At 38.7% G+C, this 14,721-nt stretch overlaps 1 protein-coding gene across 7 annotated transcripts in view; it reads right to left on the bottom strand.

The window, feature by feature from the left end:
- The window catches only part of SPAG1 (sperm associated antigen 1), an 83,441-nt gene that overhangs the window by 32,006 nt on the left and 36,714 nt on the right, over window positions 1–14,721 (bottom strand). For all 7 annotated transcript variants that reach the window (XM_079102648.1, XM_079102649.1, XM_079102650.1 and 4 more), the window contains 2 exons: window positions 2,448–2,801; window positions 1,972–2,071 (listed from right to left, as the gene is read on the bottom strand). In XM_079102648.1, the coding sequence (XP_078958774.1) occupies window positions 1,972–2,071; window positions 2,448–2,801 (454 nt within the window). The remainder of the gene's footprint in view (window positions 1–1,971; window positions 2,072–2,447; window positions 2,802–14,721) is intronic.

The following is a 14,721-nucleotide window of genomic DNA, read 5'->3' as shown; positions in this document are numbered from 1 at the left end:
CTTCCTTAAAAATGTATGCAGTATTTCTGGGGCAAAAAGATAGTCATATTGTCTGTTAATAAATTATTCCTAGTTCACAGAGATTTAAATACATCCATACTTCAACATGTTTACAAAGGCACACCATGGCTTCTCTGGCATGAAACAAGTCTGAGAATCACAGCTGTACAGTCACGTCACTCTCCACTGGGCATCATCTCTATTCCCCTCCTGCTGGAACTCATACCACCAGCTATCACAGAAAATATCTAAGTAGGTCGGCAGGCCTCTGTGGAGGTCAGCACTGACCAGCAAAGCCAGATTCTTTGGCCTAGAACACAGCTTTTATCTAAGGACATCCTACCTAAATCCACACCTACTCCTACTCCAGCTGGGCAGCTCAAGCTATCCCCCAGGACCAGCCCCCATTCTAGTCTCCCTAGACACCATGGCTGGAGTCACATCTTTGGATTTTAGCCAGTAAACTCCTGCCTCCCTAAGCATTCTCACTTAAGGGCAAAGTGAATCAACTGTTCACAGCAGGCTTGGCTTCAGGGATCTCAAGTTTTAAATAAAATTCTGACCTCACTCCATTTAGGAAGGCCTGACCAATCTGAAAGGGAATGTATTAGAAACAGACACTTGGAAGGATGCTGGCTATAAATCACAACATGCCTGGTATCTAACAAATTCATATGGTCTTGTCAGTTATAGGCAGTGCTAAATGTTAAGGACAGGCTCTCTAGGAAAAGAAAAAAGATTTGAGAGCCCAGATATGTGGCACTTGCCAGTTTTCATGGTTATCAGTGCTCACATCGTGGCAGAATTCAAGCTACCAACTTATTACCAGTTCACAAAATCCTGAAACTATTACATTAGCTGGTGTGAGCCAGTGCAACCATACATGGGTCAGGCCAAAATATAAATATTCATATTAAATCTGAACATACAAAATTGGCAAAAAAAAAAAAAAAATCCAAGTGCCTCAAGCCCTTTTTAAATTGTAGGCACAGATCCTAGCAAAGTTTACCCTATCAATAAACTGGCACTGCCAAAGAAATAAATAATAAATTAGTCACATTATAGTGCCCACATAATCTACTGTCCAAACTAAGCCTTCTTAAGATAAAAAGGGGTGATAATTAATAATTATATGAGACAACAGGAGTAAACCAAGGCTGTATGAGTCAAACCAGGACTTACTTTTTAGATGCACTAATAGTAACTTCTTGCTAAAGGGCTTTTGAAGCAGACTTATTAATTAACGGCAAAAGAAAACAGTATGTTTCATTCATGTAAATATATTAATCCATCCTGGCAGGTAACTTACTGAGTACCCTTGGTGACTACTGTGCTTTGAAGGGGCAGAAAGTGTGTAAGACATAGCTCCTGACTGTGAAGATTTTAAATCCACTACAGTGAATGTCAGGAACCTACAGGCATGACCAAGTGTCAGTGTAGGTGTTATAGATGTACAAAGAGCCTGAGGAGATCAAGAAGGCAGACAGGAAGGACAGGTGAGCGAGGATTTCAGAAGCAAAGATATGCAGAGGACATTACTACACTGGGAACAAAGTGGGCAAAGGCTGGGAGACCTGGCCATGAGTGTGAGGAAGTGATCCAGCTGCCCAAATGGGAGCAGGAAGCTTGTTTGGGGTCTTGTGGTGTCACAGAAGCTTATAATTGCTGGAAGACAATACTAAGGCATTAAAGACCTTCTGGAAACAAGCTGAACAAAATAATGCTTCAGGAGAAGTCATTCTGAGGCCACAGTGAACTGGAACTGGTTATTAGGCTTCTCCAGTAGTCTAGAAGTGATATGAAAAGAGCATGAGTTAGGGTGGGGGCAGAGAAAATGAAAAAAGTTCATGTGTGAGTAGAGAATTATGACCTTTCTGTATTGGACCCTTTTGCAGAAAATTTAGGAGGATATCGTACTCATCACATTGAAATTATAACAATCTCTTAACAAACCTGAAAGGTGCAGTTTACCTGTTACAATCTTGAATGCAGCCACTGCAGTTTCCTTCTTTTAGGTAACATGCTGCTCTATTTGAATATAAGATACTTAGATCATCTGCATTTTCACTTCCTAAAATCACATTTAATTAAATACAGTTAAAATCCATTAGCAAAATCACAGTTCATCAGAATTAAAAGACAACTGCAGTCTCAGTGGCACTGCAGTGCTACAACTGCTCATCATGCAGAGCTCCTTGGAGCTGGCTACCCCTGCAATGGCCACAAAGGAAAGCAGGGCAGAGACCAACGCAACCGTGCCTGGCTGGGCACATATTCCACATTCCAAGGTATTGCTCACATAGGTCAAGTCTCACTGCGCACTTAGTCACCAGGAAGGAATGCCCCGGGGCAAGGGCTGTCACCCAGCAGGCGGCCTGTGGCGCGAGCCCCCTTAGGTCTGGGGAAGCCCACAATGCCTGGGTCGGTCTCGGCAACAGCTCACCTACCTGCAGGCTCCAGCTGCGCTATAGCCGCGGAGTACCGGCGGGCCGCCTCTGCAAACTGTCCGCTTTTGAACAGCTCATTGCCCTGACTCTTCAGACCGTCGGGGCCGAGTCGGACAGCCGGAGCGTCGGACGAGTTGGGGTCCCCGGCGCCCCGCCCGCCACTGGACTGCCCGTTGGCGCCGTCGCTGGCCGTCGCTGGGGCCAGCGGCCCGCCCCGCTTCTCCGCGCCGGGCCCGGGCGCCCGGCCTCGCCGCGGCGCGCCCCTCGCTGGCCGCTTGCCGCCCTCGCTTTTGCCGGTCAGCTTCTTCTGGATGTTGCCCATGTCGCGCGGGGCTCGCGCCCGCTGGGCGGCCACTGTGGGGAAGTGGATGCGGGAAGTGAGCGTTTGCATCACCAGCACCTACGACCGCGGAGGCCGCGGGGTGCCCGGCGCAGAGGGCGGGCTCGCAGGGAAGCCGGGCGGGCACCGCCCCCACGGGCGGAGCCGCTGTCCCGGGACCTCCCTGCACGCCCCAGGCCCCGCCCGTCCGGCCTCCTAGGCGCGGTTCTAGGGCTCCCGGGGGAAGCCACCCGGTGTTAACCCTTTAACGTCGAAGGGCTCGTGACCCAAAACCAGCCCTTTGAGAACCGAGTCCATTATCAGACCGCACCTGTTGAAGTAAATCGTACATATTTACCACTTAGGGTGAATTAAGTAAGTAGAACTTGATGAACACAATGACTGCACCCAACATTAGGGGCACCCCCTTCCGTATTTTAAAGGACCAGCGGAAAAGGTCATTTGAAAGAAAAAGTCAAAGTAATTTTTAGGTCATTTCAAAGTGAATTTAGCAAAGACAACAGATAAAACAGGCACATAGTATTTACACTCAAAGGGAGCATTAAAAACAGCAAATTTTCCATTCTAATGTCTTATTCAAATTAGAAATTACTTTGCATTTGACTGAAAGATTTCTAGCATTAACTTTAACAAATGAGTACTAAATCTATTTTTAAATGAAATTTATGTATATTTCATTGATGAGTGTCATAAATATTTAAAACAAAGCAATCATGTCAAGATACCATTGAAAAGTAATTACATATCCAAATTTCCAAGCTTTCTCTTTTAACAAGTTCTAATCTGATTTTTAGTAGTTATAATTTTCCATTCTCTTTCATGAATGGTAAGGTCAATATTAAAGGGCAAAAACAGGGAACAGAAACCCCAATTATCTCAATGAAAAGCAGTAGATCTATCACTCTAAAAGAAGTAATAATGATACATTAATTAGTAGTTTTCAATATAGTAGAATAACATTCAATTTGGATCACCAACCAAAAGGGGCTCAATTATTAAAGTAATAAAAATATTTCGTTACAGAAATAAATCCCCAGATTGCACCAAGTAAGGTGCATTAGAGCAAGGCTTCAGTTTTCACTGATACCTGCTACTCAAGTTCTTACTCAGAAATTGGGTAGGAGCACAAGTCTGGGTCAGCAGAAACTATGGACAACTGGGTATTATTTACCAAACAGTTGCATTTTTTGAGAATAATATACATACACCAATTCTCATACGAAGTATTATCATTCCCACTTTACAAATGAGGTAAGAGGACACAGGAAGTAGCTAAGGATCTCAAGTACAGAGGAAAAGGGTAACTGGGACTTGAACTACAGATTGAAATGTCCCTGAACAATTTGTGCAGTTCCAAAAAAGGTATGAAGAGGTCTGAGCATGGAAGAACTGTAAGTCTTGTGGGGTACGAACCTACCCACAGGACACTGCAGAAGGGCTGGTTCAGGAGGAGGGACCTTTTCCAGATACACTAACTTGGGAGTTGACAGCATATAAAGGACCATCGGAGTATGGGTGTGGATGGGATTATCAAAGCCTCCAAAGGATACCTAAGAAATGCTGACAAAGAATGAGCACAGGAAGAATCTCCAATGTAGACTGAAGAATGCCTAGAAATGAGAGAAGAACCAGGGGTAGGTACTGCCTCAGAAACCAAGCATGTGTAGGGAAAAAGGAAGTTCACAAAAAATATCAAAAGAAGGAAGGGCTGGTCTCCAGGATCCCTCAGCGCAACTGATCACTCCCTGCCTCTGGGGCCCTCACATCAACTGACTGCTCCCTGCTGCCAGGACCCCCAGACCAACTGACTGCACCCTATCACCGGGAACCCAGACTGACTGATTGCATCCGGCCTCCAGGATCCCACAACTACACCAAACACACCGGACCTCCAGGACTCCTGCGGACCAACTGCATCCCATCTCCAGGACCTCCAGCTGACCACGTCCACCCCTGAACTGCAGCACCCTATTTGCCAACACATTTCGAAGCCAGACCGGCCATCTTGGATAATCCTGGAAGCCATAGCTCTGATCTTCGGGTGGGGCAAATCCCATCCTGAGACGCCTGCTGGAGGCTTGAAGCTCATTGTCAGGTACCTCTCATGCATCAGGCTACTGAACACTGGGAGGTTTCATTAGTATATGACTGTTATATAGTAGATTTTCTTTTTTCTCCTTTTAAAAAAATTTTAAGTTTTTATTTCTTTACTTTTCTTGCTTTCTTTACCTTTTGTTTACCTGTTCCCTCAGAGTCTCTTTCTCCCTTTTTCGCATGCTAACATCCGATTTCTTTTGTAATCAAAAAAAAAACTTTCTATTTTCTAGAACTTCTGTATATTCTTTTCCTATCCCATTAACAGCCATATTCTACATCCCGCTGCATCCTCTTTGTCCTCCATTAGAAACTGCAGACCTTATTGCAAACCTGTTTGTTTTACCGAAGATAACATTTGAACTCATTTTGTTTATTATGACAATTTTGTTATTGTCCCCATAGGGGCTATTTGGTCTAGGATTGCACAGTGTCTGATTTGGGCACTGCTAATATTGATCTCCCCTTAAAGAAAGGGTTTTGGAAACCTATAGGGCCACTATAAGCCTATAGGGGGAAGTCTGCAATACCCCAGATCTGCACTGCTAGAGGGGAAGATATATGAACAACATGAAAAAAACAAGGGAAGAAAATGATCCAAACAAATCTAGATTCAATAGTAATAGAATCCAATGACAGTATGTTAGAAGAAATGTCAGAAAAGGACTTCAGATTATACATGATTAAGATGATTCGCAAAGGATGAGATAAGAGAGCAAATGCAGGCAATGAATGATAATACCAATAAGCTGAAAGAGCACCTGCAGGAAGCAAAAGATCATTTCAACAAAGAGATAGAGATTCTAAAAAAAAAAAAAAAAAAAAAAAACAAACCAAACCTTGAAATGAAGGAGACAATAAACCAAATAAAAAACTCAATGGAAAGCATCACCAACAGACTAGACCATTTGGAAGACAGAACCTCAGACAATGAAGACAAAATATTTAATCTTGAATATAAAGTCACCCAAACAGAGAAGATGGTAAGAAATCATGAACAGAATCCAAGAACTATGGGACATCATGAAAAGACCAAATTTAAGAATTATTGGGATTGAGGAAGGCACAGAGAAACAAACCAAAGGAATGAACAACCTATTCAATGAAATAATATCAGAAAATTTCCCAAACCTAAAGAATGAAATGGAAAATCAAATACAAGAGGCTTACACAACACCAAATGCACAGAATCACAACAGATCCACACCAAGGCACATTATAATGAAAATGCTTAACATTCAAAATAAAGATAGGATTTTGAAGGTTGCAAGTAAAAAGCATCAGATTACATATAGGGGGAGACCAATACGGATAGCAGCTGACTTCTCAACCCAGACTCTAAAAGCTAGAAGGGCCTGGAACAACATATTTCAAGCTCTGAAAGAACATGGTTGCCAACCAAGAATCCTATACCCAGCAAAACTAACCTTCAGATTTGAAGATGAAATAAAATCCTTCCATGATAAACAAAAGTTAAAAGAATTTACAAATAGAAAGCCTGCACTACAGAATGTTCTCAACAAAATATTCCATGAGGAGGAAATGAAGAACAACAATGGAGGTCAGCAAAGGGAGGAACTACCTTAGAGAAAAAGCACTCAAAGGAGAAACCAAGCCAACTTAAAAACCAAAAATAAGCCAAATGACTGGGAATACAAATCATTTCTCAATAATAACCCTGAACGTTAATGGCCTAAACTCATCAATCAAAAGACATAGACTGGCAGAATGGATTAAAAAGAAAGACCCAACAATATGCTGCCTGCAAGAGACTCATCTCATAGAAAAAGATACCCACAGACTAAAAGTGAAAGGATGGGAAAAAACCTACCACGCATGTGGACTCAGTAAAAAAGCGGGGGTTTCCATCCTTATATCAGATAAAGTGGACTTCAAGCCAAAGTTAGTCAGAAGGGATAAAGAAAGACATTTCATACTGCTTAAGGGAACCATAAATCAGGAAGACATAAAAATAGTAAATATTTATGCCCCAAACAATGGTGCATCCCTGTACATCAAACAAATCCTTCTCAATTTCAAGAATCACATAGACCACAACATAATAATTCTGGGCGACTTTAACGCACCGTTGTCACCACTAGATAGATCTTCCAAACAAAATCCAACCAAAGAAACCATAGAACTCAATAACACAATCAATAACCTAGACTTAATAGACATATATAGAATATTCCATCCATCAACGAGCGGATACACTTTCTTCTCAGCACCACATGGAATCTTCTCGAAAATAGACCATGTGTTATGCCACAAAGCAGCCCTCAGGAAATGCAAAAAAATAGAGATACTGCCTTGTGTTCTATCAGATCATAATGGACTGAGAGTAGAAATCAATGACAAAATAAAAAAAGGAAATTACTCCAACACTTGGAGACTAAATAATATGCTATTGAAAGAAACATGGATAACAAAAAACACCAGGGAGGAGATTAAAAAATTCTTAGAGGTCAATGAGAACAATGATACAACATATCAAAATCTCTGGGACACTATGAAAGCGGTACTAAGAGGAAAATTCATTGCATGGAGCGCATTCCAGAAAAGAATGAAAAGTCAACAATTAAATGACCTAACATTACAGCTCAAAGCCCTAGAAAAAGAAGAACAGAATAACAGCAAAAGTAGTAGAAGACAGGAAATAATTAAAATCAGAGCTGAAATCAATGAAATTGAAACAAAATAAACTATTCAAAAAATTGACATAACAAAACGTTGGTTCTTTGAGAAAATAAACAAAATAGATAAACCCTTAGCCACGCTAACAAAGAGAAGGAGAGAGAAGACTCAAATTACTGAAATACATGATGCAAAAGGAAATATCACGACAGACACCACTGAGATACAGAACATAATGAGAAGCTACTTTGAAAATCTGTATTCCAACAAAATAGAAACTACCAAAGACATTGACAAATTTCTAGAGACATATGATCCTCCCAAACTGAACCAGGAGGACATACAAAATTTAAACAGATCAATATCAAGCAATGAAATAGAAGAAGCCATTAAAAATCTACCATCCAAGAAAAGCCCAGGACCAGACAGATTCTCAGCCGAGTTCTACAAGACCTTCAAAGAAGAACTCACTCCAATACTTCTCAAAGTATTCCAGGAAATAGAAAAGGAGGGTACCCTACCGAACTCATTCTATGAAGCTAATATCACCCTCATACCCAAACCAGGAAAAGACACATCAAGGAAAGAAAATTTTAGACCAATATCCTTGATGAATATAGATGCAAAGATCCTTAACAAAATATTGGCAAATCGTATCCAAAAACATATTAAGAAAATTGTGCACCACGATCAAGTGGGGTTCATTCCTGGAATGCAAGGATGGTTCAACATTCGTAAATCAATAAACATAATCCATCATGTCAATAGACTTAAGGATAAGAATCATATAGTTATTTCAATTGACGCAGATAAAGCGTTCGACAAAATACAACACCCCTTCATGCTGAAAACACTAGAAAAAATAGGGATAGTAGGAACATACCTGAACATTGTAAAGGCTATTTATGCTAAGCCCATGGCCAACATCATTCTTAATGGAGAAAAACTGAAACCATTCCCTTTAAAAGCGGGAACAAGACAGGGATGTCCTCTTACACCACTTCTATTCAACATTGTCCTCAAAACTCTAGCCAGAGCAATTAGGCAGACTAAAGAAATTAAAGGGATACGAATAGGAAAAGAGGAACTCAAACTATCCCTATTTGCTGATGACATGATTATATATTTAGAGGATCCAAAAAACTCCTCCAGAAAACTTCTCAACCTCATCAATGAATTCAGCAAAATAGCAGGCTATAAAATCAACACACATAAACCTAAAGCATTTTTATACACAAGCAATGAAACAGCTGAAAGGGAAATGAGGAAAACAACTCCATTTGCAATAGCCTCAAAAAAAATAAAATACTTGGGAATCAATCTAACCAAAGAGGTAAAAGATCTCTACAATGAAAACTACAAAACACTGAAAAAAGAAATTAAGGAAGACCTTAGAAGATGGAAAGATCTCCCATGTTCTTGGATAGGCAGAATTAATATTGTCAAAATGGCCATACTACCAACAGTGCTATACAGATTCAATGCAATTCCAATTAAAATCCCAATGACGTACCTCACAGAAAATAGAGCAAGCAATCATGAAATTCATCTGGAAGAATAAGAAACCCAGAATAGCTAAAGTAATCCTTAGCAGGAAGAATGAAACAGGGGGTATCACAATACCAGAACTTCAACTATACTACAAAGCAATAGTAACAAAAACAGCATGGTATTGGCACCAAAATAGGTAGATCAATGGTACAGAATAGAGGACATGGACACAAACCCAAATAAATACAATTTTCTCATACTAGACAAAGGGGCCAAAAATATGCAATGGAGAAAAGATAGCCTCTTCAACAAATGGTGCTGGGAAAACTGGAAATCCATATGCAACAGAATGAAACTAAACCCCTATCTCTCACCCTGCACAAAACTCAACTCACAATGGATCAAGGACCTTGAAATCAGACCAGAGACCCTGCATCTTATAGAAGAAAAAGTAGGTCCAAATCTTCACCTTGTTGGCTTAGGATCAGACTTCTTTTACAAGACTCCCATAGCACAAGAAATAAAAGCAAGAATCAACAACTGGGATAGATTCAAACTAAACAGCTTTCTCTCAGCAAAGGAAACTATCAGCAATGCGAAGAGAGAGCCTACAGAGTGGGAGAATATCTTTGCCACTCATACTTCAGATAGAGCGCTAATTTCCAGAATATATAAAGAACTCAGAAAACTCTACACCAAGAATACAAATAACCCAATCAACAAATGGGCTAAGGAAATGAACAGACACTTCTCAGAAGAAGATGTACAAGCAATCAACAGATATATGAAAAAATGTTCACCATCTTTAGTAATAAGAGAAATGCAAATCATAACTACACTAAGATTCCATCTCATCCCAATTAGAATGGTGATTATCAAGAATACAAGCAACAATAGGTGTTGGAGAGGATGTGGGGAAAAAGTTACACTGATACATTGTGGTGGGACTGCAAATTAGTGCAGCCACTCTGGAAAGCAGTGTGGAGATTCCTTAGAAAACTTGGAATGGACCTACCATTTGACCCAGTTATCCCACTCCTCGACCTATACCCAAAGGACTTAAAATCAGCACACTACAGAGATACAGCCACATCAATGTTCATAGCTGCTCAATTCACAATAGCCAGACTATGGAACCAACCGGGATGCCCTTCAATTGATGAATGGATAAAGAAACTGTGGTATATATATATACAATGGAATATTACTCAGCTATAAAGAATAATAAAATTATGGCATTTGCAGGCAAATGGATGAAATTGGAGAACATCATGTTAAGTGAGATAAGCCAATCTCAAAAATCCAAAAGGGGAATGATGTCACTGATAAGCGGATGATGACACTTAATGAGGGGTGGGAGGGGGACAAGAATGGAGGAAGGAGGGACTGTATAGAGGGAAAAGAGAGGTGGGAGGGGTGGGGAGGGGAGGAAAAAAATAACGGAATGAATCAAGCATCATTACTCTATGTAAATATATGAATATGCAAATGGTATGCTGTTACTCCATGTACAAACTGAAACAACATGTATCCCATTTGTTTACAATAAAAATAAATAATAATAATAATAATAATAATAAATTGTAGATTTCAAAACATTAAAAAAAAAAAGAAGAAGGAAGGGCCAACAGTGCGATCTTCAGTGGTATAGTTTATAGTTGAAAGCAAAAAATCCTCAGTGAAATAACAAGCCTGAATCAACTCCATATTAAAGGACTATATACCATGGTCAAGTGGGATTTATTTCAGGAATGCAAAGGTAGTTCAACATCAGAAAGTCAAATAATGCTAAAGGGGAAAAAAACACATGGTTATCACAACTGATGAGGAAACAGCATTTGACAAATCCAACACCCTTTCATGATAGAAACACTCATGAAACTAGAAGTTTCTCAACATGATAAACAAGATTTATGAAGAACCCATAGCTAATATCATATTCAGTGGTACAAGAATGAAAGCTTTCCCTCCAATATCAGCAACAAGGAAGTCCAATTTCACCATTGTTATTCAACACTGTACTAGACATTGTAGCCTAATCAAAAGGCAGGAAAATGAAATAAAAGGCATCCATATCAGAAATTCTATTCATAAATGATATGATCCAATATGTACAGAAAATCCCAAAGAATCTACCAGGGTGTGGGATAAAGCCTATTAGAATTAATAAACAAATTCAACAAAGCTGGAGGATACAAGATCAACATACAAAAAAATCAGTGTGTTTATATATACCAACAAAGAATGGTCTAAAAAGGAAATAATCTATTTATAATAGCATGCAAAATATCTAAGTATAAATTTTAAAGAAATTAAAAGACAAATAAAAAGTATCCTGTGATCATGTTAGGAAAATATGTTCTTAAGAGTCAGTATTACCCAAAGCAATCTACATATTAAACACAATCCCTTATCCAAATTTTTTTGCAGAAATGGAAAAGTCAATCCTCAGTACAAATGTGTATAGGTCCAAAACAGCCAAAATAATCTTGAGAAATAAAGAACAAAATTGAAGGACTTACACTTCTTAATTTCAAAACTTACTAAATGCTATAGTAATCAAAATAGTATGGTGCTGATATAAGGACAGCCACACAGACTAATGAAATACAATTGAGAATACAAAAAATAAACCCATATTTCAAGGTCAACTGATTCTTGACAATGGAGCCAACTCCATTCAATAGGAAAAGAACAGTTTCAAATGGTGCTGGGACAACTGGATTTCCACATGATAAAAACAAAAAACACAAAACTAAGTTGAACTCCCCACCTCACACCATATATAAAAAATAATTAAAACAGATCAATGACCTCTATACTCCTCAGTTTATATCCAAAGACTTAAAATCAGCATATTACAGTGATGCAGCCACATCAATGTTCATAGCAGCTCAATTCACAATAGCTAGATTGTGGAACCAAACTAGATGCCCTTCAATTGACAAAAGGATAAAGAAACTGTGATATATATACACAATGGAGTATTACTCAGCCATAAAGAAGAATAAAAGTATGGCATTTGCTGGTAAATGGATGAAGTTGGAAAATATCATGCTAAGTGAAATAGGCCAAGCCCCCAAAACCAAAGGCCAAATGTTTTCTCTGATAAGTGCATGACAATATATAACGAGGTGGGGGTGGCAGGGGGAAGAGAAGAATGAAGGAATTTTGGATGGTGTAGAGGAAAATGGGGTGGAAGGAGGTGGAGGACAGAAAGATAGAATGAAACAGACAGTATTACCCTATGTATATGTATAATTACATGAATGGTGTGAATCTACATTGTGTACAACCATAGAAATGAAAAGTTGTACCCCATTTGTGTACAATGAATCAAAATATAATCTGTAAAAATTAAAAAGATTTTAATAAAAAAAATACCAGTGACTTGGAAGGTTGCAGGAGGAGTATCCCAAATTCAAGGTGAGACTCAGCAACTTAATGAGGCCCTGAGCAATTTAGCAAGATCCTGCTTGAAATAAAAAATAAAAAAGGTCTGGGGATGTAGCTCAGTGGTAAAGCATCTCTGCGTTCAATCCCCAATATCAAACAAAGAAAAGAGATCAAGTCACAAAAATCTTAGAAGAAAATATAGGGGCAAACATTCACAATGTTGAATTTGACTATGGATTCTTATACATGACACCCAAAGCAAAACAGATAAATTGGACTTCATCAAAATTAAAAACTTTTGTGCCTCAAGGGAAATTATCGACCAAGTAAAAAGTCAACACAGAAAATGGGAGAAAAAAATGCAAATCATGCATCTGATAAGGGTCTAATATTCAGAATATATAAAGGGCATTCACTTAAAAATGGGCAAAGAACTTGAACAGACATTTCTCCAGATAAGATAAACAAATGACCAATAAGCATATGAAATGATGGTGAACACAGTTATTAGGGAAATGGAAATCAAAACCTTAAGTATAACATGTCAAAATATACTCTACTATCATGTATATCTAAAAAGAACAAATAAAAAATTTTTAAAAATAAGGAGATACCACCTTCATAACCCCTAGAATGGATAATCAAAAAAGTTGACAACAATTTAAGTGTTGGCAAAAATTTGGACAACCTGGAACCATTATACATTACTGGTGGGAATAGTAAATGATGTAGCCACTTTGAAATACAGTCTGCAGTCCCTCAAGAAGTTAAACATATAGTTACCACATAAACCAGTACTTCTAGGCTCAAGTATATGCCCCCCAAAAACATCTGTTCACACATAAATGTTCTGCATTTATGACGAATGGATAAAGCCCAAAAGTAGAAAGAACCCAAATATCCATCAACTGATATGTAGAGAAAACATGGTATTATCTACACAATGGAATAGTATTTGTAAATAAAGGAATGAAGTACTGATACATGCTTCAACATGGATTAATCCTGAAAATATTATAGTAAGTGAAAGAACACAGGTATGAAAGTTACATACTACATTATTCTACCTAGATGAAAATTTTGAATAAGCAAATCCCTGGAGACAAAAAAAGATTAGTGATCACAGGGGACCAGGGAAAAGAGAGAATGAGGAGTTACTACTAATGAGCATGGGATTTCTTTTGGGATAATAAAAATGTCCTGTAAGCCGGGCACAGTGGTGCACGCCTGTAATCCCAGTGGCTCAGGAGGTTGAGGCAGGAGTACCACGAGTTCAAAGCCAGCCTCAGCAACAGTGAGGTGCTAAGCAACTCAGTGAGACCCCATCTCTAAATAAAATACAAATAGGACTGGGGATGTGGCTCAGTAGTTGAGTCCCCCTGAGTTTAATTCCCAGTACCAAAAGAAAAAGTCCTGGAATTAGTGGTGTTAGCTGTATGACATTGTGGATACACTAAAATCCACTGAATTCAAAAAAGGATAAATTATATCTCAATTAAAAAAAAAAAAAAGATTTCACCACACCCTTGACCACAAAGGGTACTTTTTTCCCCATTTAAGCCAATTTGATAAGAGAAAAATAACCTGTTTTATTTTTATTTTTTAATTAGGAATAAAAAATTATCAGTCATTTATACTTCTTCATTAGTGATGTGTCTTTCATATGCTTTGCCCATTTCTGTGCTGGCTCTTCCATCATTTTCTTACAGTTTTGTTAAAAACTCTTTATATTAAAAGGTATCGGCCCTTAGTTACTTTGCCTAGTTTGTTATTTGCCTTTTAGGTTTTTTAATTTTTAATGGCACCTAACACATACAGTTTCTCACATTTACCTAATCAGAAATAATTCACCTTTATGGTTTTGTTTATTGTTTTAATTATTAGATCCCTGCTCTCCTGATTCGGCCAATTGTAGAGCAAGACAAATATTTATATTTTATTCTTCAGTTTGTGAAAGACTATTTAATTTTCTCACATTACACTTTTAAGTGGGAAGTGAGCAATAGCACTACAAAGGAAACTAGGTGCTGGTTTTCTTCTGATTGCTTCCCACAGACTCTGTAAGGGACAGATGGAAGTGAGTACTAAAGTCTCTAACAGCTACAGTTGTATGATGACAGCCACTTCTTCTAAATGACCCCATTAGGCAAGGGAAAACACAAGTAAATGGGGAGCTTCTGAGAAAAAGCCCATGAACTCAAACCCCCAAATCTTATCATCCTGGCAAGAAGGCAGATGTTTCTTAATATTAGTCCTTAGAAGAATAGATGAAGAAAGCCTATCAATTGTCTTATCTCAATACCTGCCAGAGTAGGT

Source organism: Sciurus vulgaris (genome assembly GCF_902686455.1).
Source record: "Sciurus vulgaris genome assembly, chromosome: 1".
NCBI classification, from domain to species: Eukaryota; Metazoa; Chordata; class Mammalia; order Rodentia; family Sciuridae; genus Sciurus; species Sciurus vulgaris.
This window is presented reverse-complemented; position numbering and strand designations above follow the sequence as displayed.